The sequence below is a fragment of the Eucyclogobius newberryi genome, unplaced genomic scaffold (genome assembly GCF_026437365.1).
Source record: "Eucyclogobius newberryi isolate DKJ021-1_F unplaced genomic scaffold, fEucNew1.0.hap1 SCAF_12, whole genome shotgun sequence".
NCBI lineage: Eukaryota > Metazoa > Chordata > Actinopteri > Gobiiformes > Gobiidae > Eucyclogobius > Eucyclogobius newberryi.
Genome location: NW_027315746.1, coordinates 4,013,129 through 4,040,449, shown reverse-complemented (window position 1 = coordinate 4,040,449; position 27,321 = coordinate 4,013,129). Strand labels below are relative to the sequence as shown.

General features: G+C 45.0%; 1 protein-coding gene across 1 annotated transcript; it reads right to left on the bottom strand.

Moving 5' to 3' along the window:
• Positions 1–27,321, bottom strand: LOC140355709 (uncharacterized). Its single transcript, XM_072440366.1, is given in 17 exon segments — positions 1–27; positions 782–947; positions 1,014–1,151; positions 1,362–1,529; positions 1,844–3,644; positions 8,285–8,474; positions 8,579–8,633; positions 10,012–10,145; positions 15,108–15,273; positions 15,340–15,477; positions 15,687–15,854; positions 16,167–17,533; positions 17,535–17,926; positions 22,708–22,897; positions 23,002–23,056; positions 25,339–25,395; positions 27,305–27,321. Coding segments are annotated over 17 exon segments (5,229 nt in total).

Genomic DNA, 27,321 nt, shown 5'->3' with positions numbered 1-27,321 from the left:
TTACCCCTTGACTACAGATGCCACAAACTGCAGCACAAACAGACGGGCAAAGTGTGAGCGGCGGCCGAGGCGTCGGAGCAGGACAATATGTTTCCAAGTCCAATTCATGACGACAGACGAGTACGAGAGCGAAAGCTCAGGATAAAGAAGACGCTGTCATAAATCTGTCTTATAATAATAAGGTATTATCATATTTACCTGTAAGATTAGGAGAATAAAGATGAATGTAAAGATCACCCTAGTTCAAATGTAAAGTTGGACAGTTCCTCCAGTGAAACAGTTTCAGTCTGATGTTTGTGGAAGTTGCTGCTTGTCAAACCTCTAAATGTGTCGATAAGTTCAAATAAAAACATCAGATCTACAGCTGTGAGTCTTCTACATGTGAAGTTGTACCAAATAAAATACTACTCACATTTTCTAAGACCTGGAACCATCCAGCGCTTTCCAGAAGGATCCAACCTGGAAAACACAAGTCTAGTTTAGACCAGAACCTGGACCAACCCTGAACCAGGACCCACACCTGACAGACTGCAGGGGGCAGTGTGGTCTCACCTGACAGACTGTAGGGGGCAGTGTGGTCTCACCTGACAGACTGTAGGGGGCAGTGTGGTCTCACCTGATAGACTGCAGGGGGCAGTGTGGTCTCACCTGACAGACTGCAGGGGGCAGTGTGGTCTCACCTGACAGACTGTAGGGGGCAGTGTGGTCTCACCTGACAGACTGTAGGGGGCAGTGTGGTCTCACCTGACAGACGGCAGGGGGCAGTGTGGTCTCACCTGACAGACTGCAGGGGGCAGTGTGGATCGTCCCGTAGAGCGGTCAGTCTCTCTGCTGAGGGTCCTGGATGGTTGTAGCTCAGGTCTAACTCTCTTAGATGGCAGTGGGTGGAGCTTAGAGCTGAGGCCAGATAGGCCCCGCCCCTTTCTGAGACCAGACATCCAGACAGCCTAAAGACACACAGCATTACACTCATGTGGAAACAAGGGGCAGAGTGCATGATGGGAGTGTCTCACCTGAGAGTCTCCAGTCTGCAGGGGGCGCTCTTCAGTCCATCACACAGCAGCTCCACTCCTGAGTCCTGGAGGTCATTTTGACTCAGGTCGAAGTGTGTGAGACTGGAGGAGCTGAGGACTGAGGCCAGAGGACCACAGCTGAGAGAGGACAGGCCACAAGTACTCAATCTGGGGACAATACATTGTTATTTATTATGCCCCGAAATAGTAAAAAATAGTATTGCAGTAGTACACAAACTTTGTAACAAAAAATAACTTTAAATGCAAGTTATTCAGACGAATAGAATAGAAATGTAAATGGACTAATAAAAAACAAACACTGAAAGAGCAAAGTGTAGTTGATCTAACCTGAGAGTCTCCAGTCTGCAGGGGGCGCTCTTCAGTCCATCACACAGCAGCTCCACTCCTGAGTCCTGGAGGTCATTTTGACTCAGGTCGAAGTGTGTGAGACTGGAAGAGCTGAGGACTGAGGCCAGAGGACCACAGATGCTGTTTGTCAGGTTACAGCCGGACAGACTGAGGACGGAGAGGGAGATTAGAGCGCACTCACACCTGATCGTAAACAAAGTGTCGACTATGAGGTCCGTTTGGCCGATGTCAGTCTGATTTGTGCTTCAGTGATGCTGCTGGAGGAAGAGGACCTTATGAAAGTCTGTGTGTAGTTGAACTTTAGGATTATATGGCCTCGAGGACATGTTTATGTACCAGTGTTTTCACATTTTAGCTGCTTTTGTTGGTCACATTACCCTGGAATGTTCTGCCATTTGGATTTAGGGTAGACTTCGAGTTGAGAGTGTTAACCACTCTGCCACAGTGTAGTTTGTACTCACATGGCTTTGGTGGAGGCCTTGATAACCGGCAGCAGATTCAGCAGAGCCTTCTCTGAGGGACAGTATTTCCTCAGGTCAAACTCCTCCAGGTCTGAGTCTGTGGATAGTAAGAGAAAGGCCAAGGCTGACCACTGAGCAGGAGAAAGTTCATCTGCCTTCAGGCGTCCTTCTCTCAGGGTGTTTTGGATATCCTGCACCAGACTGTGGTCGTTCAGCTCGTTCAGACAGTGGAACAGGTTCAGGCTTTTCTCTGTAGACAGACACTCATCATTGAGCTTCTGTTTAAGGTATTTTACTGTCTCTTGATTGGTCTGAGAGCCACTTCCTGTGTGAGTCAGCAGACCCTGCAGCAGCCTCTGATTGGTCGGCAGAGACAGGCCCAGGAGGAAGCGCAGGAACAAGTCCAGGTGTCCGTTTGGACTCTTTAAGGCCTGGTCCACAGCAGAGCTGTAGAAGGCTTTTTCAGAGGAGTTTGATGGGGACAGCAGGTTCTCTCCAGAGCTGAAGAAGGTCTGATGGACGTGAAGAGCAGCCAGAAACTCCTGCACACTCAGATGGATGAAGCAGTAGACCTTATCCTGGTACAGCCCTGGCTCCTCTCTAAAGACCTGTGTGAACACTCCGGAGTACACTGAGGCCGCTGCAGCGTCCAGCCCACACTCGCTCAGGTCACACTCGTAGAAGATCAGGTTTCCTTTCTGCAGCTGCTCAAAGGCCACTTTTCCCAGAGACTGCACCATCTCCCTGGTCTCTGGAGTCCAGTGAAGGTCTGTCCCTGATCCCTGGTGATACTTGATGTTCTTTACTTTGGCCTGCACCACCAGGAAGTGGACGTACATCTGTGTGAGAGTCCGGGGCAGCTCTGGTTCCTCTGTTTGTTCCAGAAGCTTCTGTATAACTGTGGAGAGGATCCAGCAGAAGACCGGGATGTGACACATGATGTGGAGGCTGCGGATGCTCTTGATGTGGGAGAGAACAAGTTTGACCTGCCGCTCGTCTCTGAACCTCTTCCTGAAGTACTCCTCCTTCTGCGGGTCGGCGAACCCTCGCACCTCTGTCACCATGGAGATGCACTCAGCAGGGATCTGATTGGACGCTGTGGGGCGCGTGGTTATCCAAAGGCGAGCGGAGGGAAGCAGGCTCCCCCTGATCAGGTTTACCAGCAGCACGTCCACTGAGACGGACTCTGTGGGGTCGCTCAGGACCCGGGTTTGGCTGAAGTCCAGAGGAAGTCTGCACTCGTCCAGACCGTCAAAGATGAAGAGCACCTGGAGCTGTTGGAAGCTGCAGAGAGCGTTGGATGGACTGAAGAAGTGGTGCAGCAGCTCCACCAGGCTGACCTGTGTGTCTCTGAGCACATTGAGCTCTCTGAAAGTGAACGGGAACAGCAGCTGGAGCTCCTGGTTGGTCCTACCTTCAGCCCAGTCCAGACTGAACTTCTGAGTCAGCACTGTTTTCCCCACGCCGGCCACGCCCTTCGTCAGCACGACTCTGATTGGTCCCTTTGTCTGTGCTCTCATTGGTTCTTCTCTGATTGGGAGTTTAAACATATCTTCACACTTGATGGCGGTCTCTGCAGAGGCCGGTTTCCTGGTCTCGATGTGTCTGACCTCATGTTGCTCTGTGGCCTCTCCCTCTGTGATGTACAGCTCTGTGAAGATCTGCTTCAGTTCAGAGGAGTTTCCTTCTTTAGCGATGCCCTCACACACACGGCTGAACTTCTGTACCAGACAAGTCTTCACTTCTCCCTGAACCTTAGAACACAGACCTGTAAAAAGAGAAATCTGCATCAGACGTGTAACTGGACACACTGGATATAGTCAGAGCAGAGAAAGCTCTGGAGATTTTCTGAAATTAAACCCACTGTTACGGCCCCCGTCCTCCCTGTTGTGTGTTTGACTGTAAATGTTCCCTTCCCAACACGGCTGTAACAAGGGACAAGTTGGTTTCCTTTTTCTACTTCCTGATTCCTCTGGTTGATGGGCCAATCCACAGTCTTCACCTGCAGCGACTCCCAGTATTTAAAGACACGTGTTGCAGCTGCACAAGGCCATTTGTCTTCTCGTTCATCAGGGCTGTGGTGGTAGTGCCTGACTTTGTGTTTTGAGACATTTGTAGTTTGTTTGTTTGTTATGTGTCTCCTTTTAAGTTGTCACTTTGATTCTGTTCATGGGCCTTTGTTTTGTTTGTCCTGTGACTCGTACCTTTTAGAGACACTTAACTTGTTTTCTTAGTCATGTCTGTGTTTGTTCATTTACCTTTGTGTTCCTGTTTATTGAACAAACTTTATCTCACCATTGAACATCTTGGTTTTATTACTTCTTTTACACTCGCAGTTGTAACACGCACACTTTGAAACAGCAGAAACATTTGAATCCAGATAAGAGAGCTCTGATCAGTCCTTTTCAGCCAATAACAGCTGTAGCTCATCACCTGACATTTAATGCTGATATGCAAGTATAATTTAGGTAATAAAATAGACTTACAATAGACTAGTTCAGTCAGTAAAAAGCAATGTTCTCGCTGGGCTGAGGTTGAAGGATGTCGGTGGGACAAACCGTACTAGCGCCGTAGGCAGCGCGAGCAAAAAGTACTACGGCGCTTGTGATCTTAATATCCTATTAAGATCACTCTTTTCATACCTGAATATTGCCTATAGGTTCTCGGTCAATTGAAATTTACGTTCGTGAATTGTCACTATCCCGTTTTTGTGTGTCTGTGTGTGAGAAAACAGGTCCATCACTTTCACCCACGACTACCACAGACGCTCTCGCAGAACAGGAGCCAAATAAACATTTGGGACCAGAATGGAAGTCGTCTGTTATCGAGTGTAACTTTCTTAACTATATGATCGCGTTATATAAAAAACTCGCAGTATCTTTTTGGCATGGCGCCCCGCCATGATAAAACCCCTCAGCGAGAACACTGAAAAAGGTGTGTAGATTTGTGCTTTAGCATCAAATCTTCTTCCTTGTGCCTATGTAACATAGTTGATATGAGCGCGTTAAATCCCAGCATATTAAGGCGCACTGCCATCTTCTGGTACCTGTTTGTACCTACACTTGTACCTGTACTGATATCGCGAGAACTCTCTAGAGCTCTCCTCACTGTAATGGAGGACTCAAGACGAGATAACATGTCCATGAATTGGAGTGGATAAAATGTGTAATTCATTCATGTGTAGTCATTGTGCAGCTAAACTAGTAATTGTATGAGTGTTGTATTTATCTTATTTTTACCGTCTTCTGCTGACGTAAACTCGCAGTATATATGATTTGACCGTGTTTTTCTAACGAGCTAGTTAGCGGCTAACAAACCGCTGTCTCCGCAGACGACAGAGAACATGGTGAATGTCCACTGAAAAGCCAATTCACTCTTGTTTTATCTTGTGCAGGTATGTAAATGTGTGGGAAATGTTTTATGTTGAAATGTTGTTTTTGATGTCGATGATGTTGATTTGAGGGTGTTTCACTCACACACAAAAGAAAAGAAAAAAATGACAGACAAATTGCATTAAGATATTTTCAATTGATTAGAAATAAAATTATTGCACTATACGATCACGAAAGCTACATTAACAATGGGTCATATTACATATTGTAATGTAGGACTCACTGTAATGGAGGACTCGAGACAAGATGACAGAGCACATGGTGAATGTCCACTGAAAAGCCAATGCACGACTCTTGTTTTATCTTGTGCAGATAATAAACTGCTGTCAGACCAAACCAGCCGCCTCCGTGAGTCATTGAAATAAATGAGAAGGCAAAATACACTGGTCACACCTGTACCTAAAAACCTGGAGCATCTGAACTGAATGATTTTCACCCAATAACACTTACCTTCATTTGATGTAAGAGTGTGGAGCAAACTGTGAGTAAAAACATCATGTCGTCTATATCCAACTGTTTGGACATCTAACAGTTTGCATATGAAAGTCAGAAGTACAGAAGATGCAGCTATCACTCTATATAACACCTTAGCAAAGCACCTTCAGGCCCCTGACCATTATGCTACAATCCTCTTTGTGGACTTTACATCAGCTTTCAGTTCTCTGCGTGTACATATTTGACTGAACAGGCTCATGGACCTCGGTGTTAATGGAGGCATTATCAAATGGGTCAGAGACGTTATGTCCAATCGTTCCAAAGAGATATTTATCCTACTCTGGGTAGGCCCTGCCCACTGGGCGGGACCTCCCAATGAAAAGGTGTTATTGGTTTCAACAGAAACTAAACCTCTTTGTTTTCTATCAAACTAGCCTCTTTGTTTACAATCAGTCCTTTAATGGACTATCAGTAGTGATGCAGACCTAAACCCACGTTCAGGTTCAAGTCCGGATTCAAATCCAGAGGTTTAGGTTTAGGTCCGGACTCATTAGGTCCGGACCTAAACCATGCCATATTTGCATAATGTTATAACAGCATAACACAAGCTACTTGGCTAAATTATGCTGAAGACACTTGAACAAGGACGACTATCAAACACAAGGCTTAACTGCAGATTGAAATAAACTCAACTTGTCTGGTTTATTCACAGTTTTTAACAGAAGTTACAACTTACAAATCACAAGCTACTAGCTACGAGCTAGCTGCTAAACTATAGCTTAACTAACAGTTAACACACATTCATGTGTTTTACTTGAGGAACAAGAGCATGTTGAGTATTGTTGACAGGGTCAGTCTGGGTCAAGGGTCAAAGCAGCTGTTTCATCTGATACAATGTTTTGCCTTTAGACACATTTCCATCTTTAATGTTACAGATCCATTGGCATCAAAAGTCAGGTAAAAACCTTCAAACAGACAAAACACCAGTGTAAATAATTAAATAACAGTGTAAAATAACAGAGTTATAAAAACTAGCATAAAAGTCAACTTGAATCACTATAAAGCATCAACTTAGCAGTATCAAAAGTAGAATATGAAAATATTTTACACAACACATCAAAATAATACATCATATTAGCAGCATTAAACACCAGACCAGATTTAACAACTGTAGAATACAAATACAAAATATAAACTCCAATTAATGAATGCAGCAATTAAGCAATATTACTTTGACTTTCCTTTGTATTTACTTAATGCCAAATATATCACACCACAACATAACACTTAAGTTATTTCATTCATATTTACACAAAGCCCAAAGCACAACCCAGACAAGACCAAGCTGACCCCGCCCCTTTAACCATCACAACATGGCACGCGGCGGCCACAGCTTAAACAGTTCAGATAAAGCCAGCGATCTCACCGGCTTCACTTCAATGTTCACATGTGGACACACGGTTCTGCAGCTCGACACGTACCAGGCGCTCCCGTCTCTCGCATCTTTAAACTTATTTCACCGGCTTTAACTTCTGCCCGGAAGACGCGTGCGTCACTAATTAGGGTCCGTGTGCGCTATTGACGGCGGCGCATGGCAGTGTTTACGTCCAGCGCAAATTTCGCGATCAATGGAAGGTTTAAGATGGTTTAGATTCTAGAATGAAAAGGATATAGTATGTGAGTGCTATATTTTTTTATGAGTCCAGAACCAAATCACCGGGGTTTTTACAAGTCCAGATCCGGTCCGTCGTAGCGGTACACATCCCTAGATACATTATGAAATGTTGAGTGTGACATGTAGATCATGTTTATTTCTAATTGTTTTGATGAAACCAAAGGTAAATAGTTTTCATATTCGTATTATAACAGAAGAATGGTGCATTTGGAGCTCCGCCCCTCTGGTCACCTGACTGTCCATCACACAGAGGGTCCTGATGCCTCTGGTGGACTGTTCGGCTGCTCCGCCGTGACAAAACCTAATATCTAAAGCTAGTTTGTCTCACGACACGTGCTGCTTTCAGGTGAGTAAAGTCCCCGCTCTGAGGGATTATAGACACTTCAAACACCACAGGGACTAGAACAGTGTTTGATTTAGGTTAGCTCCACTTTAAAGGAGCTTTAACTGTGAGGGGCTGCCACACTCTGTTGTAGCTGGACCCAAGACCCTCACACCTTCACAGAGTTCTTAAGCCACGTTTGGACTGGCCCCGGCCCCTCAGACCGGTTTAGAGTTCTTTGGAACGGTTTGCTCCATGCTCAGGGCGCTGAGCAGCAGACGTTACACAAATATAACAAATACAAAATCTAATATAAAAACTGAATTATACCTTTGACAAGATGTTTAAAGGGCTCGAAATAACAAATGAGCTGAAAACCAAGTGCAAAAGCCACTCTCAGTACTTGGGTACTCAGCCCCCAAAATGTTTGACTTCAGTGCAAAGCCTCTACGCAGAGTGACGTGCTGCGACAAACAGAAAACAGCTGTTGCTAACGTGCTTTGCCTGCTTTGTGTGGCTAACGTGCTTTGCTAGCTTTGTGTTGCTAATGTGCTTTGCTAGCTTTGTGTTGCTAAGGCTCCACATATAAGTTAGCATCAGTGTAAACGTGGCTTTACTGTTCTGCAGACGCTGGCGCAGCTGCTCCTGGTCCATCCTCCTCAGGAAGTCCAGGGTGATGGTCAGAACCGCCTCTCTGCTCGACTCCTCCTCCTCACTCCCAGAGCATTCTGGGTAATCTGAGGCCAGGAGCCTGTGGAGCCTCTGCAGCTGCTGTTTGACATAATCCAGGACCTGCTCCTCCAGACGCTGAAACACAGAGAACACAGAGGAGCAGGTCAGGCCCTGGGATCCACTCTGCAGGTGGAATCTCCTCTAAATGTTTCTGACCATGTGACGCTTTTGGTACAAACCTTGAAAACAGAGTCCAGGTCACAGTCTCCTCTGGGGCCCTCTGCGCTCTCCTCTCTGTGGGACAAACAAACCAATGATACAACATTACACTCTGTCCACTGCAGAACATCAGAGCCAACAAACCCCCGACAGGAGCAACAGGAGCGACAGGTGTTGAGAAAAACGTCTTTAAAGAAACAGGATTTAGAGAAGGTTCTTCTGGGACTTACTCTGAATCTGGTCCTGGTTCTTTAAACGCTGGAGGTTGACGTCTGGAGCGGTCACTCTTTAAGGACAGGTGGCTCTGTCTGGACCTGGAAACATCAGCTCAGTCACAGAATAAACTGCAGAAGGTTCTAACCATCCAGTCCATACACCAGAGCTTCTCAAACTGTTTCTGCTGCGATCCCTTTAGGGGATTGTTAGTGAGAGCCCGGGACTGTGTGTCTGACACTCGGACCTGCAGTGTGGGGGCGCCCCAGGGCACTGTCCTCGCGCCCTTTCTCTTCACCTTCTACACTGCAGACTTCAGACACGAACTTATTTTCATAAAAATATGTTTTGGTTTTTAGAAAACCCATGAAAGAATGTTATAAATGACACGTCTTTAACTTTCCATAAAACAATAATGTCTGTGATTAAATATACAAATGTAAATGTTACACATGTAGTTCAGAGTAACTAATGCCACTTAGAAGCTGTTTTATGAAACACCAACAATTGTTTGTTTTTTATATTCTCGTCCTGTAGTAATTGTTACTCTGCAGTAGAAGTGACAGTATCACTGATGTTTGATTTGATCTTTACAATCTGATATTTTATAAAGTGTAAAATGTCATTTTATGTCAAATGTATTTTCTCACAAATGGAATTTGCCTCTAAGTCATTGTATCATCATACATCATCCAAAAGTGGAAATAAAGTGAGTTTATTTAATTAATTCAGTTGTAAATGTGGATTTAAAATATGTATTTAAACAGTCAATGTTAAATATTAAATTTTAGACATTTAAAAAAACCAAAACACGCTCATGTCAAATAGCTGAACTGTTTAACCCCCACAGTCTAAACCCAGGAAACAGAGGCTCAGTGAAGGAGGAGCTGAAGGTGTGGAGGTGGGACAGTTCTCCACCAGAGAGGACCTTATAGAAGGACAGAGCTCCAGCCTCAGAGTCCAGGAACACGCCCACTCTGGAGGTGTTTGGAGATAACTGAGATGACAGCTTATATCTTCTCAAACTTGACATAAACTCAGGTCTTTCTTTCTCATTGTGCAGAAAATAATATTTTCCTCCCCAGATCCTCAGATTCCAGGACTGATCATTGAGTCCAAACACACACTTCTCACTCTTTCCTCTCCGTCTGATTCCTCTGTAACTCACTGCTACATCAACGTTCCCCCTGCACTTCACCTCCCAGTAACAGCGCCCCCTCAGGCCGGAGGAGGCCAGGACCTGACACCAGTCTGTGAATCTGTCCTCATGATCTGGAACTTGTTCTGACAAAGAGAGTTCCACAGTCCGTTTGTCCTCAGACAGATGGAGTCTTCCGTGTGCCGTGTTTGGATCCAGAGTGAGCTCACAGTGATCTGAAACACAAAGACACATTTAAAATGTGATGATTTAAACAGGTTAGTGAGAGTAAATATGAAGTGTGAAAGTCCTGTTTCTTCTCAAAGGTAAATCAATGATAATGAGGTGGTTGGAGGCTCAGCTCATGTGTGATCAGCTTCAACATGTTTAGTTTGGCTCAAAACCTCATCAGTGTTTTGAACTGGGACGTTCAGTTTGTGCGGCTCCAGATCCAATACTGATCTTTAATGTTTGTTCTTTACGATACTGATCCGATACTGATCTGATACCGATCTGATCTTCCTATATTTCATGTTTTGACCCTTAGTTTAGTCTGATCTTGAGCCTTTATAAAACATGAAGAACACAAAGCTGAATTTGGCTCCAGTTTAATTCCATGACGACAGTTTCAATATGAATATTGCAGAATAGTGTTTTAAAGTGGTCCACAGCTTCAGAGCATCACACTCACTGTGACAGACACATTGATGGATTGATGCAGGTCAAATGAGATGTGCATTTATATATTTGTGAATAAATCATTGGTGGACGACCTAAACTGTGCTTTCTTCACCTGTGAATGTGGATGTTTTTCAGACGTTCCACATTCTGCTTTGGAGCCTCTCAAAATCCACATTTATTCAAAGACAGATTTGTTCTCATCAATTCTCATTTATAAACATGAACGTTGAGATGACATGATTGACAGTTTAAAAGTGGGCGTGGTGTTCAGGGGAGATGTCCGTGGACACAGTGTGGATATTTGCTCCAACTAAAAGACTCTTTAGGCCCTTTTTACTTTAGTTTTTAGACTTGTTTTAGACCGGAGCGCCAAGGCACACGCATTTCCCGAGTCCTCACGGAGCGAGACGAGCCGGTCGTGACACACGGCTGTAAAAACACAAGATTCTATCAAGTCAAAGTACAGCACATTTACTATGTTGTGGAGACACCAGATTGTTGAACTTTAGCCTTCTTCTTTCACCAATAAGTGACTTTTGACTCCTTTGACTCGTCTACTGCCTCTTAAGTCTCTCACACACATGGATTGTAGAAGAACAAGCAACATTTTTAACTGGAACAAGAAAATATGAGCACATTTCTCCTATTTTAGCTTCACTCCACTGGCTGCCCGTCCATTTTAGGATTCATTTTAAAACTTTTTTATTTACTTTTAAAGCCTTAAATGGTCCTGCCCCTCCTGACCTCTCCGAGCTGCTACACCCCTACACTCCCAGCCGTTCCCTCAGGTCAGCTGACCAGCTCCTGGCAGTGCCACGGGCTAAAGGTCAGAGGTGAACGAGCCTTTGCAGTGGCAGCTCCAGTGGAACAAAGTGCCACTCCCCATAAGAAAAGCCTCTTTTGAAATCGCTTCTAAAAACATCTGTTTTCTCTGGCTTTTAACTCCATGTAGTGTGTTGATTGTATGTTTTATATGTGTTGGGAGGGCAGCACCTTTTTATTTATTTTATTTTGTTTATTTTTATTGCATTGATTTTAGTGTGTTTGTTTGATTTAATTTTCTATTTGATTTTGTTTTTATATCTTATTTTATTACTTTTATCCTATTTATGCCTCTGTAGTCTTTTACCTGCTGTGAAGCACTTTGGAACACTCTGGTTGTGTAAATCGTGCTGTATAAATAAAGTGGATTGGGTTGGATTGGAAAATACACAACTTTATTGATTTAGGATCAGATTTTGCTCCAACTAAAAGACTCTTTAGGCCCTTTTTACTTTAGTTTTTAAGACTTGTTTTAGACTGAAGCGCCAAGGCACACGCATTTCCCGAGTCCTCACGGAGCGCTTTAATTCATATTAAATGATATATTAATATATCTTGAGTAACAGTTAATATGTAAAACGCAGCCTAATTGTGTCTCAGACATAAACATATCAGTGTTATTTGTGTCTGATACAATATGTCTTTGTGTCTTACATTCAATTAAAAAAGTCAAAGGTCCAAACGTGACTGTGTCATATTAAATAATGATTGAGACACGTCAATATCTCTTTGTGATATGAATCCATTATTATTTGTAGAAAGGATGAACAAAAACAAGTCAAAGACATTTCTTACATTAATACATGACATGTCCTCTGAGTGCGCCATCTAGTGGTGAAATCAGCCTTATTCAAAAGTGACTCCTACTTATTTATTTCTTCTTTATTTTCAGCTTTAATTGGCATGAAAACACAATAAACAGTAATAAACGTGTAGTTTTGAAGAGAAAAAGAGCATAGATCATGTGACGTCTGCAGAGCTGAGCCGATGGTGCCCAGGCACATTGTACTCACAGCTCCTCAGTGTTTCTGCTGCTCTGGACTTCAGCCTTAACATGAGCAGTGACCGCTGCGTGTGGACCACGTGAGGACCATATGCACTTGTATGGAGCCCATCTAGTCACAGGTTCTGATCCCATACTCAAACATACATGTGTCTGTGTGACGGGGGAAAGGGTGGAGTCTGTGGGAGCTGTGGTGGAGGAGGACCAGGGCATCAGGAGTAACTCAACAATGTGGGCTCAGGAGTAACCGCAGCAACAGCCTCCTCTCACTGCCACCAAGAACACGACCTTTTAAGACATCGTTTGTCCCGTCTGCCGTGTCCAGGGCCCAAGCCTTCAGGGGCTTTTTCATCTTATATATGTTGTTTTATCATTGTTCATCGTTTGATGTTGCACCGAATCACCAAAGCAAGTTCCTATTTTGTGAATTATGTTCATTGACAATAAACCTTTTCTGATTCTAATTCTGATTCTGACTTCTTCTTTTGCATTTACCCCTTGACTACAGATGCCACAAACTGCAGCACAAACAGACGGGCAAAGTGTGAGCGGCGGCCGAGGCGTCGGAGCAGGACAATATGTTTCCAAGTCCAATTCATGACGACAGACGAGTACGAGAGCGAAAGCTCAGGATAAAGAAGACGCTGTCATAAATCTGTCTTATAATAATAAGGTATTATCATATTTACCTGTAAGATTAGGAGAATAAAGATGAATGTAAAGATCGCCCTAGTTCAAATGTAAAGTTGGACAGTTCCTCCAGTGAAACTGTTTCAGTCTGATGTTTGTGGAAGTTGCTGCTTGTCAAACCTCTAAATGTGTCGATAAGTTCAAATAAAAACATCAGATCTACAGCTGTGAGTCTTCTACATGTGAAGTTGTACCAAATAAAATACTACTCACATTTTCTAAGACCTGGAACCATCCAGCGCTTTCCAGAAGGATCCAACCTGGAAAACACAAGTCTAGTTTAGACCAGAACCTGGACCAACCCCTGAACCAGGACCCACACCTGACAGACTGTAGGGGGCAGTGTGGTCTCACCTGACAGACTGTAGGGGGCGGTGTGGTCTCACCTGACAGACTGTAGGGGGCAGTGTGGTCTCACCTGACAGACTGTAGGGGGCAGTGTGGTCTCACCTGACAGACTGTAGGGGGCAGTGTGGTCTCACCTGACAGACTGTAGGGGGCAGTGCGGTCTCACCTGACAGACTGCAGGGGGCAGTGTGGTCTCACCTGACAGACTGTAGGGGGCAGTGTGGTCTCACCTGACAGACTGTAGGGGGCAGTGTGGTCTCACCTGACAGACTGCAGGGGGCAGTGTGTTCTCACCTGACAGACTGCAGGGGGCAGTGTGGTCTCACCTGACAGACTGCAGGGGGCAGTGTGGTCTCACCATGGATCTATTATAATATCTGGATAGGGTGTGGCTCGCCGCAGCATGTCGCAGACTCCCCCAGTGGCCACTCCATTGGTACTGCAGCCAAAGAAATCGTGCGTCCAGAAAGCTTTTTTTCCCTAGAGCGCAATGTAACTAAAAACTGCTCGTGTTCGGCTGAAAGAGCACCTAGAGCTTTCAGAAAAGTCGGATATAGCGGCAATTCTTAACTATTTATGGCTCATAGACTTTTTCTACTTTTAAGATTCTTCAGTTGTCTTTAAAACACATTTTAAGATGTTAATTTCAGCTACGCTCTAGCGCGCCGCTCTAGCCCAGCTCGTGACCGTCTAGACCAATCAGAGCGCGTGTAGGTGAAGAGAACGGGCCGAGATGCCGTGGGGAGCCCAAATGCCACGAATGAGCTACAGGCGTAAAACTATGAATCTATGAGTTTAATAACTGACCTAGTGACCACTCTACGACTCAGAAGCGATGTCTTGAAATGTTTCTGCCTGAAAAACTAAATCACGTAATAAATGCTCTGGAAATGGAATGTTTTGCCAAGTATAAACTAATGGATGTTACGTTTCGTGTCCATCAGTGTCGTTATCTGTATTACACAGACAAGAAACCTAAATACGGACTTAATCATGACTTTAGCATGTTTTGCATGTAGACAAACATGTCATCTGAATACATTTGACATGTTGTAGAATGATATGATTAAAAATCCGTAATTTACTAAATCAATGTTAGATCAAACAGTCCATGTACTTAATAAGGACCAGAATTATTTCCATTGACAGTGAAAATGTTTCTTAAAACCAGTTGTTTAATATTTGGCTTTATCTCACACTGTGCTCTGCGCTGCTCTAGTAACTCTCTCTGATTGGTCAGTACAATCACATGGTACGCAAACCGGACGCAGACCTACGTCACTTCTGGGCTGCAGTGTCTGAAGAGCTAAAGGCTAACTGGCGACATGCGCTACTGAGCAGCTCTCATTGACTTGAATGGGCGGCCATCTTGGCTGCTGGGGCCTTGGGTCTCACCTGACAGACTGTAGGGGGCAGTGTGGTCTCACCTGACAGACTGTAGGGGGCAGTGTGGTCTCACCTGACAGACTGTAGGGGGCAGTGTGGTCTCACCTGACAGACGGCAGGGGGCAGTGGTGTCACCTGACAGACTGCAGGGGGCAGTGTGGTCTCACCTGACAGACGGCAGGGGGCAGTGTGGTCTCACCTGACAGACTGCAGGGGGCAGTGTGGTCTCACCTGACAGACTGCAGGGGGCAATGTTGTCTCACCTGACAGACTGCAGGGGGCAGTGTGGATCGTCCCGTAGAGCGGTCAGTCTCTCTGCTGAGGGTCCTGGATGGTTGTAGCTCAGGTCTAACTCTCTTAGATGGCAGTGGGTGGAGCTTAGAGCTGAGGCCAGATCAGCCCCGCCCCTTTCTGAGACCAGACATCCAGACAGCCTAAAGACACACAGCATTACACTCATGTGGAAACAAGGGGCAGAGTGCATGATGGGAGTGTCTCACCTGAGAGTCTCCAGTCTGCAGGGGGCGCTCTTCAGTCCATCACACAGCAGCTCCACTCCTGAGTCCTGGAGGTCATTTTGACTCAGGTCGAAGTGTGTGAGACTGGAGGAGCTGAGGACTGAGGCCAGAGGACCACAGCTGAGAGAGGACAGGCCACAAGTACTCAATCTGGGGACAATACATTGTTATTTATTATGCCCCGAAATAGTCATTGCAGTAATAGTATTGAAGCAGTACACAAACTTAAAAATAACTATAAATGCAAGTTATTATGATGAATAGAATAGAAATGTCAATAGACTAATAGACAAACAAACACTGGAAGAGCAAAGTGTAGTTGATCTAACCTGAGAGTCTCCAGTCTGCAGGGGGCGCTCTTCAGTCCATCACACAGCAGCTCCACTCCTGAGTCCTGGAGGTCATTTTGACTCAGGTCGAGGTGTGTGAGACTGGAGGAGCTGAGGACTGAGGCCAGAGGACCACAGATGGTGTTTGTCAGGTTACAGCCGGACAGACTGAGGACAGAGGGATATTAGAGCGCACTCACACCTGATCGTGAACAAAGTGTCAACTATGAGGTCCGTTTGGCCGATGTCAGTCTGATTTGTGCTTCAGTGATGCTGCTGGAGGAAGTGGACCTTATGAAAGTCTGTGTGTAGTTGAACTTTAGGATTATATGGCTTCGAGGACATGTTTATGTACCAGTGTTTTCACATTATAGCTGCTCTTGTTGGACACATCACCCTGGAATGTTCTGCTATTTGGATTTAGGGTACACTTTGAGTTGAGAGTGTTAACCACTCTGCCACAGTGTAGTTTGTACTCACATGGCTTTGGTGGCGGCCTTGACGACCGGCAGCAGATTCAGTAGAGTCTTCTCTGAGGGACAGTATTTCCTCAGGTCAAACTCCTCCAGGTCTGAGTCTGTAGACAGTAAAAGAAAGGCCAAAGCTGACCACTGAGCAGGAGACAGTTTATCTGCCTTCAGGCGTCCTTCTCTCAGGGTGTTTTGGATGTCCTGCACCAGACTGTGGTCGTTCAGCTCGTTCAGACAGTGGAACAGGTTCAGGTTTCTCTCTGTAGACAGACCCTCATCATTGAGCTTCTGTTTAAGGTATTTTACTGTCTCTTGATTGGTCTGAGAGCCACTTCCTGTGTGGGTCAGCAAACCCTGCAGCAGGCTCTGATTGGTCGGCAGAGACAGGCCCAGGAGGAAGCGCAGGAACAAATCCAGGTGTCCGTTTGGACTCTTTAAGGCCTGGTCCACAGCAGAGCTAAAGAAGGCTTCTTCAGAAGAGTTTGATGGTGACAGCAGGTTCTCTCCTGAGGTCTGATGGACGTAAAGAGCAGCCAGAAACTCCTGCACACTCAGATGGATGAAGCAGTAGACCTTGTCCTGGTACAGGCCTGGCTCCTGTCTAAAGACCTGTGTGAACACTCCGGAGTACACTGAGGCCGCTGCAGCGTCCAGCCCACACTCGCTCAGGTCACACTCGTAGAAGATCAGGTTTCCTTTCTGCAGCTGCTCAAAGGCCACTTTTCCCAGAGACTTCACCATCTCCCTGGTCTGTGGAGTCCAGTGAAGGTCTGTCCCTGATCCTTGGTGATACTTGATGTTCTTTACTTTGGCCTGCACCACCAGGAAGTGGACATACATCTGTGTGAGAGTCCGTGGCAGCTCTGGTTCCTCTGTTTGTTCCAGAAGCTTCTGTATAACTGTGGAGAGGATCCAGCAGAAGACCGGGATGTGACACATGATGTGGAGGCTGCGGATGCTCTTGATGTGGGAGAGAACAAGTTTGACCTGCCGCTTGTCTCTGAACCTCTTCCTGAAGTATTTCTCCTTCTGCGGGTCGGCAAACCCTCGCACCTCTGTCACCATGGAGATGCACTCAGCAGGGATCTGATTGGACGCTGCGGGGCGCGTGGTTATCCAGAGAAGAGCGGAGGGAAGCAGGCTCCCCCTGATCAGGTTTACCAGCAGCACGTCCACTGAGACGGACTGTGTGGGGTCGCTCAGGACCCGGGTTTGGCTGAAGTCCAGAGGAAGTCTGCACTCGTCCAGACCGTCAAAGATGAAGAGCACCTGGAGGTGTTGGAAGCTGCAGAGAGCTTTGGATGGACTGAAGAAGTGGTGCAGCAGCTCCACCAGGCTGAACTGTGTGTCTCTGAGCACATTGAGCTCTCTGAAAGTGAACGGGAACAAGCAGCTGGAGCTCCTGGTTGGTCCTACCTTCAGCCCAGTCCAGACTGAACTTCTGAGTCAGCACTGTTTTCCCCACGCCGGCCACGCCCTTCGTCAGCACGACTCTGATTGGTCCCTTTGTCTGTGCTCTCATTGGTTCTTCTCTGATTGGGAGTTTAAACATGTCTTCACACTTGATGGCGGTCTCTGCAGAGGCCGGTTTCCTGGTCTCGATGTGTCTGACCTCATGTTGCTCTGTGGCCTCTCCCTCTGTGATGTACAGCTCTGTGAAGATCTGCTTCAGTTCAGAGGAGTTTCCTTCTTTAGCAATGCCCTCACACACACGGCTGAACTTCTGTACCAGACATGTCTTCACTTCTCCCTGAACCTTAGAACACAGACCTGTAATAAGAGAAATCTGCATCAGACGTGTAACTGGACACACTGGATTCAGTTAGAGCAGAGAGAGCTCTGGAGATTTTATGAAATTAAACCCACTATTACGGCCCCCGTCCTCCCTGTTGTGTGTTTGACTGTAAATGTTTCCTTCCCAACACGGCTGTAACAAGGGGCAAGTTGGTTTCCTTTTTCTACTTCCTGTTTCCTCTGGTTGATGGGCCAATCCACAGTCTTCACCTGCAGCGACTCCCAGTATTTAAAGACACGTGTTGCAGCTGCACAAGGCCATTTGTCTTCTCGTTCATCAGGGCTGTGGTGGTAGTGCCTGACTTTGTGTTTTGAGACATTTGTAGTTTGTTTGTTTGTTTGTTATGTGTCTCCTTTTAAGTTGTTACTTTGATTCTGTTCATGGGGCTTTGTTTTGTTTGTCCTGTGACTCGTACCTTTTAGAGACACTTAACTTGTTTTTTAAGTCATGTCTATGTGTTTGTTCATTTACCTTTGTGTTCCTGTTTATTGAACAAACTTTATTTTCACCATTGAACATCTTTGTTTTGTCACTTCTTTTACCCTCGCAGTTATAACACGCACACTTTGAAACAGCAGAAACATTTGAATCCAGATAAGAGAGCTCTGGTCAAGTCCTTTTCAGCCAATAGCCGCTGTAGCTAATCACCTGACATTTAATGCTGATATGCAAGTATAATTTAGGTAATAAAATAGACTTACAATAGACAAGTTCAGTCAGTAAAAAGCAATGTTCTCGCTGGGCTGAGGTTGAAGGATGTCGGTGGGACAAACCGTACTAGCGCCGTAGGCAGCGCGAGCAAAAAGTACTACGGCGCTTGTGATCTTAATATCCTATTAAGATCACTCTTTTCATACCTGAATATTGCCTATAGGTTCTCGGTCAATTGAAATTTACGTTCGTGAATTGTCACTATCCCGTTTTTGTGTGTCTGTGTGTGAGAAAACAGGTCCATCACTTTCACCCACGACTACCACAGACGCTCTCGCAGAACAGGAGCCAAATAAACATTTGGGACCAGAATGGAAGTCGTCTGTTATCGAGTGTAACTTTCTTAACTATATGATCGCGTTATATAAAAAACTCGCAGTATCTTTTTGGCATGGCGCCCCGCCATGATAAAACCCCTCAGCGAGAACACTGAAAAAGGTGTGTAGATTTGTGCTTTAGCATCAAATCTTCTTCCTTGTGCCTATGTAACATAGTTGATATGAGCGCGTTAAATCCCAGCATATTAAGGCGCACTGCCATCTTCTGGTACCTGTTTGTACCTACACTTGTACCTGTACTGATATCGCGAGAACTCTCTCGAGCTCTCCTCACTGTAATGGAGGACTCAAGACGAGATAACATGTCCATGAATTGGAGTGGATAAAATGTGTAATTCATTCATGTGTAGTCATTGTACAGCTAAACTAGTAATTGTATGAGTGTTGTATTTATCTTATTTTTACCGTCTTCTGCTGACGTAAACTCGCAGTATATATGATTTGACTGTGTTTTTCTAACGAGCTAGTTAGCGGCTAACAAACCGCTGTCTCCGCAGACGACAGAGAACATGGTGAATGTCCACTGAAAAGCCAATTCACTCTTGTTTTATCTTGTGCAGGTATGTAAATGTGTGGGAAATGTTTTATGTTGAAATGTTGTTTTTGATGTCGATGATGTTGATTTGAGGGTGTTTCACTCACACACAAAAGAAAAGAAAAAAATGACAGACAAATTGCATTAAGATATTTTCAATTGATTAGAAATAAAATTATTGCATTATACGATCACGAAAGCTACATTAACAATGGGTCATATTACATATTGTAATGTAGGACTCACTGTAATGGAGGACTCGAGACAAGATGACAGAGCACATGGTGAATGTCCACTGAAAAGCCAATGCACGACTCTTGTTTTATCTTGTGCAGATAATAAACTGCTGTCAGACCAAACCAGCCGCCTCCGTGAGTCATTGAAATAAACGAGAAGGCAAAATACACCGGTCACACCTGTACCTAAAAACCTGGAGCATCTGAACTGAATGATTTTCACCCAATAACACTTACCTTCATTTTATGTAAGAGTATGGAGCAAACTGTGAGTAAAAACATCATGTCGTCTATATCCAACTGTTTGGACATCTAACAGTTTGCATATGAAAGTCAGAAGTACAGAAGATGTGGCTATCACTCTATAAAACACCTTAGCAAAGCACCTTCAGGCCCCTGACCATTATGCTAGAATCCTCTTTGTGGACTTTACATCAGCTTTCAGTTCTATGCGTGTACATATTTGACTGAACAGGCTCATGGACCTCGGTGTTAATGGAGGCATTATCAAATGGGTCAGAGACTTTATGTCCAATCGTTCCAAAGAGATATTTATCCTACTCTGGGTAGGCCCTGCCCACTGGGCGGGACCTCCTAATGAAAAGGTGTTATTGGTTTCAACAGAAACTAAACCTCTTTGTTTTCTATCAAACTAGCCTCTTTGTTTACTATGAATCCTTTAATGGACTATCAGTAGTGATGCAGACCTAAACCCATGTTCAGGTTCAAGTCCGGATTTAAATCCAGAGCTTTAGGTTTAGGTCCGGACTCATTAGGTCCGGACCTAAACCATGCCATATTTGCATAATGTTATAACAGCATAACACAAGCTACTTGGCTTAATTATGTTGAAGACACTTGAACAAGGACGACTATCAAACACAAGGCTTAACTGCACTGAAATAAACTCAACTTGTCTGGTTTATTCACAGTTTTTAACAGAAGTTACAACTTACAAATCACAAGCTACTAGCTACGAGCTAGCTGCTAAACTATAGCTTAACTAACAGTTAACACACATTCATGTGTTTTACTTGAGGAACAAGAGCATGTTGAGTATTGTTGACAGGGTCAGTCTGGGTCAAGGGTCAAAGCAGCTGTTTCATCTGATACAATGTTTTGCCTTTAGACACATTTCCATCTTTAATGTTACAGATCCATTGGCATCAAAAGTCAGGTAAAAACCTTCAAACAGACAAAACACCAGTGTAAATAATTAAATAACAGTGTAAAATAACAGAGTTATAAAAACTAGCATAAAAGTCAACTAGAATCACTATAAAGCATCAACTTAGCAGTATCAAAAGTAGAATATGAAAATATTTTACACAACACATCAAAATAATACATCATATTAGCAGCATTAAACACCAGACCAGATTTAACAACTGTAGAATACAAATACAAAATATAAACTCCAATTAATGAATACAGCAATTAAGCAATATTACTTTGACTTTCCTTTGTATTTACTTGATGCCAAATACATCTCACCACAACATAACACTTAAGTTATTTCATTCATATTTACACAAAGCCCAAAGCACAACCCAGACAAGACCAAGCTGACCCCGCCCCTTTAACCATCACAACATGGCACGCGGCGGCCACAGCTTAAACAGTTCAGATAAAGCCAGCGATCTCACCGGCTTCACTTCAATGTTCACATGTGGACACACGGTTCTGCAGCTCGACACGTACCAGGCGCTCCCGTCTCTCGCATCTTTAAACTTATTTCGCCGGCTTTAACTTCTGCCCGGAAGACGCGTGCGTCACTAATTAGGGTCCGTGTGCGCTATTGACGGCGGCGCATGGCAGTGTTTACGTCCAGCGCAAATTTCGCGATCAATGGAAGGTTTAAGATGGTCTAGATTCTAGAATGAAAAGGATATAGTATGTGAGTGCTATATTTTTTTATGAGTCCAGAACCGAATCACCGAGGTTTCGTTTTTTTTGGACCTGAACCGAAACGTTTTTACAAGTCCAGATCCGGTCCGTCGTAGCGGTACACATCCCTAGATACATTATGAAATGTTGAGTGTGACATGTAGATTGTGTATATTTCTAATTGTTTTGGTGAAACCAAAGGTAAATAGTTTTCATATTCGTATTATAACAGAAGAATGGTGCATTTGGAGCTCCGCCCCTCTGGTCACCTGACTGTCCATCACACAGAGGGTCCTGAAGCCTCTGGTGGACTGTTCGGCTGCTCCGCCGTGACAAAACCTAATATCTAAAGCTAGTTTGTCTCACGACACGTGCTGCTTTCAGGTGAGTAAAGTCCCCGCTCTGAGGGATTATAGACACTTCAAACACCACAGGGACTAAAACAGTGTTTGATTTAGGTTAGTTCCACTTTAAAGGAGCTTTAACTGTGAGGGGCTGCCACACTCTGTTGTAGCTGGACCCAAGACCCTCACACCTTCACAGAGTTCTTAAGGCACGTTTGGACTGGCCTCGGCCCCTCAGACCGGTATAGAGTTCTTTGGAACGGTTTGCTCCATGCTCAGGGCGCTGAGCAGCAGACGTTACACAAATATAACAAATACAAAATCTAATATAAAACCTGAATTATACCTTTTAAAAGAGGTTTAAAGGCTCGAAATAACAAATGAGCTGAAAACCAAGTGCAAAAGCCACTCTCAGTACTTGGGTACTCAGCCCCCAAAATGTTTGACTTCAGTGCAAAGCCTCTACGCAGAGTGCCGTGCTGCGACAAACAGAAAACAGCTGTTGCTTTGCCTGCTTTGTGTGGCTAACGTGCTTTGCTAGCTTTGTGTTGCTAACGTGCTTTGCCTGCTTTGTGTTGCTAACGTGCTTTGCCAGCTTTGTGTTGCTAACGTGCTTTGCTAGCTTTGTGTTGCTAACGTGCTTTGCTAGCTTTGTGTTGCTAAGGCTCCACATATAAGTTAGCATCAGTGTAAACGTGGCCTTACTGTTCTGCAGACGCTGGAGCAGCTGCTCCTGGTCCATCCTCCTCAGGAAGTCCAGGGTGATGGTCAGAACCGCCTCTCTGCTCGACTCCTCCTCCTCACTCTCAGAGCATTCTGGGTAATCTGAGGCCAGGAGCCTGTGGAGCCTCTGCAGCTGCTGTTTGACATAATCCAGGACCTGCTCCTCCAGACGCTGAAACACAGAGAACACAGAGGAGCAGGTCAGGCCCTGGGATCCACTCTGCAGGTGGAATCTCCTCTAAATGTTTCTGACCATGTGACGCTTTTGGTACAAACCTTGAAAACAGAGTCCAGGTCACAGTCTCCTCTGGGGCCCTCTGCGCTCTCCTCTCTGTGGGACAAACAAACCAATGATACAACATTACACTCTGTCCACTGCAGAACATCAGAGCCAACAAACCCCCGACGGGAGCGACAGGAGCGACGGGAGCGACGGGTGTTGAGAAAAACGTCTTTAAAGAAACAGGATTTGGAGAAGGTTCTTCTGGGACTTACTCTGAATCTGGTCCTGGTTCTTTAAACACTGGAGGTTGACGTCTGGAGCGGTCACTCTTTAAGGACAGGTGGCTCTGTCTGGACCTGGAAACATCAGCTCAGTCACAGAATAAACTGCAGAAGGTTCTAACCATCCAGTCCATACACCAGAGCTTCTCAAACTGTTTCTGCTGCGATCCCTTTAGGGGATTGTTAGTGAGAGCCCGGGACTGTGTGTCTGACACTCGGACCTGCAGTGTGGGGGCGCCCCAGGGCACTGTCCTCGCGCCCTTTCTCTTCACCTTCTACACTGCAGACTTCAGACATGACACGGACAGCTGTGTCCTGCAGAAGTTCTCTGACCACTCTGCCATCATCGGACTCATCATGGACGATGATGATGCGGAGTACAGAGGACTGGAGCAGGACTTTGTGGACTGGTGTCAGCGGAACCACCTCCTCATCAACGCGGGGAAGACCAAGGAGATGGTGGTGGACTTCCGCAGACGCCACGCCCCCCTCACCAGTGAACATCCAGGGACGGGACATTGAGAGAGTGACTCATACAAGTACCTGGTGTTCATCTGAACCACAAACTGGACTGGACTCATAACACAGACTGTACAGGAAGAGCCAGAGTCGGCTCTACCTCCTGAGGAGACTCAGGTCTTTTGGAGTGACAGGGCCACTCCTGAAGACCTTCTACGACTCTGTGGTGGCATCATCTCCTGTAGGCGTGGCCTGCTGGAGCAGCAGCATCACAGAGAGGGAGAGGAAGAAGCTGGACAAAGTCATCAAGAAGTCCAGCTCCGTCCTGGGCTGTGCTCTGGACTCGGTGCAGGAGGTGGGGGACAGAAGGGTCCTGGCTAGATTCACATCTATGCTGGACCATGAGTGTCGCCCCCTGCAGGACACTCTGTCCACTCTGGAGAGAAGCTTCAGTGCCTGATCCACCCTCGCTGTGTGAAGGAGACGTGCTAGCCCTGAACATGTGCAATACTGACTTAACCATGTGCAATACCCTCATATTCATGTGCAATTACTGTCACACTCACACGTAATTAATGTTATTCATGTGCATATAACTGATGTAAATAAGAGTGTTTACTTTACCATTATTATTATTATTAGTATTGTTTGTCTTATGCCAGCTATTTTTATTTGTATTATTATTATATTTTATCTTTATTTTCTTCTCTCCATTCCCTATTAAGATATGAGAGGAGTTTTGTTAATAAGAGTTTTTGTTTTTGTACATAAGAGTTCTTCTATTAAGAGTGTTTTTTAAACTTCATATAAGTTATCTGTCCTTTCCCCCTGTATCTACTGCGTTGTAACACCAACATTTCCCCATGTGTGGACAATAAAGTTATATCTTATCTTATCTTGTTCACGCCCCCCACAGCCTCCAGAAATATAAACTCATCAAATAAAACACATGCACTTTTACTATAAATGCCTCAATTAAAGGCGTAATGGACGATTTTTTGGCCCAAATCTGAGTCTCATTTCCTCGTGGCGTGGACGGCCGATTAGTCCTGCCACGTATCAATCATAAAACGCACCTACTGCTCACCTGCAGCCTCTTTCTGGCTCGTCTCCAGGACAGCAGCACGTTTCGCTGTGTCTAAGCGCATGGATCTATCATAATATAGTTCCCTCCGTGTACAGGACAACATTAAGACAGAGAAAGACAGTTTGAGCTCAGAAGAGACGGAAATCTACGGAGACGAGAGACGCGATGTGATCCGTCGCGCTAATAAACAAACGCACGTGTTGCAACGAGGCTTTGATGTGCCTCCGCAGGGGATGAGTGCACATGCGAAAAATCCTCCTTTATTCCTTTGACCTTAAATACACAGCAATAATGAGAGTTTGACATAAATTACATTCATTTTTAGTAAAAGTGTCACTCTCTCTTATGGTTATAGGAACTCTGAACTGCACATGAGAAGGTTCTGGGGTCTTACTCTGAATCTGGTCCTGGTTCTTTAAACTCTGGAGGTGGATCTTTAGAGCGGTCACTCTTTAAGGACAGATTCCTGGGTCTGGACCTGTAAAACACAGTCACAGCTGTTGTTAAAGCTGCTGCTGCTTCACTGAACTGTAACTGTCTAAAGTGTGAAGAGTCAGACTCACGGTGGATCAGTGCTGCCCCCTGGAGGCGGCTCCTTCACAGAGTCACTCATCATGGACCTGAGGAAAAGCACAGGAAACAGTGACTGAGACTGAGCTCACTTTACTCACACTAAAGTTTCCTTTATTCATGGGAAACACAGTGGTCACATATAGAAATAAGTCATTTAAATACAACGTAAAGTGCCTTTCATCTGGCTGTTTGTGTCACATTAAATGTACTTTATGAGTCAGAAAGTTTGATGTGATAAAGCTGCTCTCTAGAGTCACAGTGAGTCATTTGTGAATAAATGACTTGTTTGACCACATCAATAATCATCAAATCTAGAATAAATTGACTCTGATGAGGATCATTCCGTCTCAATGGATTTAAACGCTCTAATATATTTGGAGAGGCTTTTAGAAAAATGATCAAACTGAACAAGAGACGTCCATAAGAATAACCCAGACTGTGGCATTAGTCCAGGATAAAGCTCAGTTTGTCTCTGTTGTTGTTGTTGTTGTTGTTGTTTTATGGCGGTTGGCATCCGAGTGTTGCATTACCGCCAGACTTTAGTCCTCAGACTCTGTCGTAGTCCGTAAAAGTACTCCTCCCATTGCTTTGGCGTTACAAAGCCCATGAGGTCATGATATGTTTTTGTGACTAGAACAGTTGTTGTGTCAGAGACCAACCGGCTTTATTCCAGGGAGACTCTTCTTCACCTTCCTCGCCCTCTTTGACGTTTGGTGCTTTGGAAGTACAAAGCCCATGAGATCATGGGACGTCTTTGTTGTTTTACAAAGCCCATGAGGTCATGGGACGTCTTTGTCGTTTTATCCTTTAGAAGTCCTTCTTCCATCACTTTGGCGTTTCTAGGCCCATGAAGTCCAAGCGCGTTAGAACATCCTCTTGCTCCTCATCCTCGGCTCAGTCTCCAACACCCCCCACCTCTATTGCACTTTCCGCACCGGTCCCCATATCATAGCGGGTCCCACCCCCATCATTCAGACAAACCAACTCCCTTTGATTGATAAAACCCTCTACCACCTGCCCATACCTATCGGTACCACTACCGCCCCACAAAGCGCTATGCGCATTAAAATCCCCACACCACACGGCCTTTCCCCGAACATCCTTACCGATACTATGTAAGGACTCTGTTAAACTTCCACGTTACAAAAGCTCTTTAAAACACTTTAAAGAACTTTAAAGAGCTTTAAAGAGCTTTAAAGAGCTTTAAAGAGCTTTAAAGCTCTTTAAAACTCTTTAAAACTCTTTAAAGCTCTTTAAAGCTCTTTAAAGCTCTTTAAAGCTCTTTAAAGCTCTTTAAAACTCTTACATTTGTGTTTTAGAACACGAGATCTGTCGAGTGTCAGTTTGTGACTCACATTTCTCTTACTTTCACTTTCCTCCAAAAACACGCACACGACTAAAACCGGATTAAAAGATATAAAAGAGATATAAAAGAGGCTTTGAATTAAAGTCACTCACGTTGTGTCGCTTCTTGGTCTCACTTCTCAGTCTGAGGAGGTTTTTTTGCTCCTTAAAACTCTATAAATGTCTCTAAAGTGTGAAATAAAAGCGGAGCAGAAACTGCGTCAGGTGTTCAAGTTTATGTCGCAGGTAGGTTAGCGGAAGTGGGCGGGGCTTGGGCTTCCACTCGCTTTAGCTCGGAGCATTTGTACTTTATTATGTGTCCCATACCACACGCAGGGGCCACACACGCAGGGGCCACACGCAGGGGCCACAAAACGCAGGGGCCACACACGCAGGGGCCACACGCAGGGGCCGTACTATAAAACGGCTCCGCTTTCCCTTACCTGACCTCGCCCCTCTCTGACGTCACATCCGCCGTGCAGCGCTCGGCCGCAGTCAGACAAAATGGTTGAAGTTGTGAGAAATAGTGACGCCAAATGAAGCCCCATGAACCATTTGAGGCTTCAGCCAATTGTATCGATACATGAGTCGATGCCTCACAAAGTGTTTCACTTGCTCCACTGCGCCAT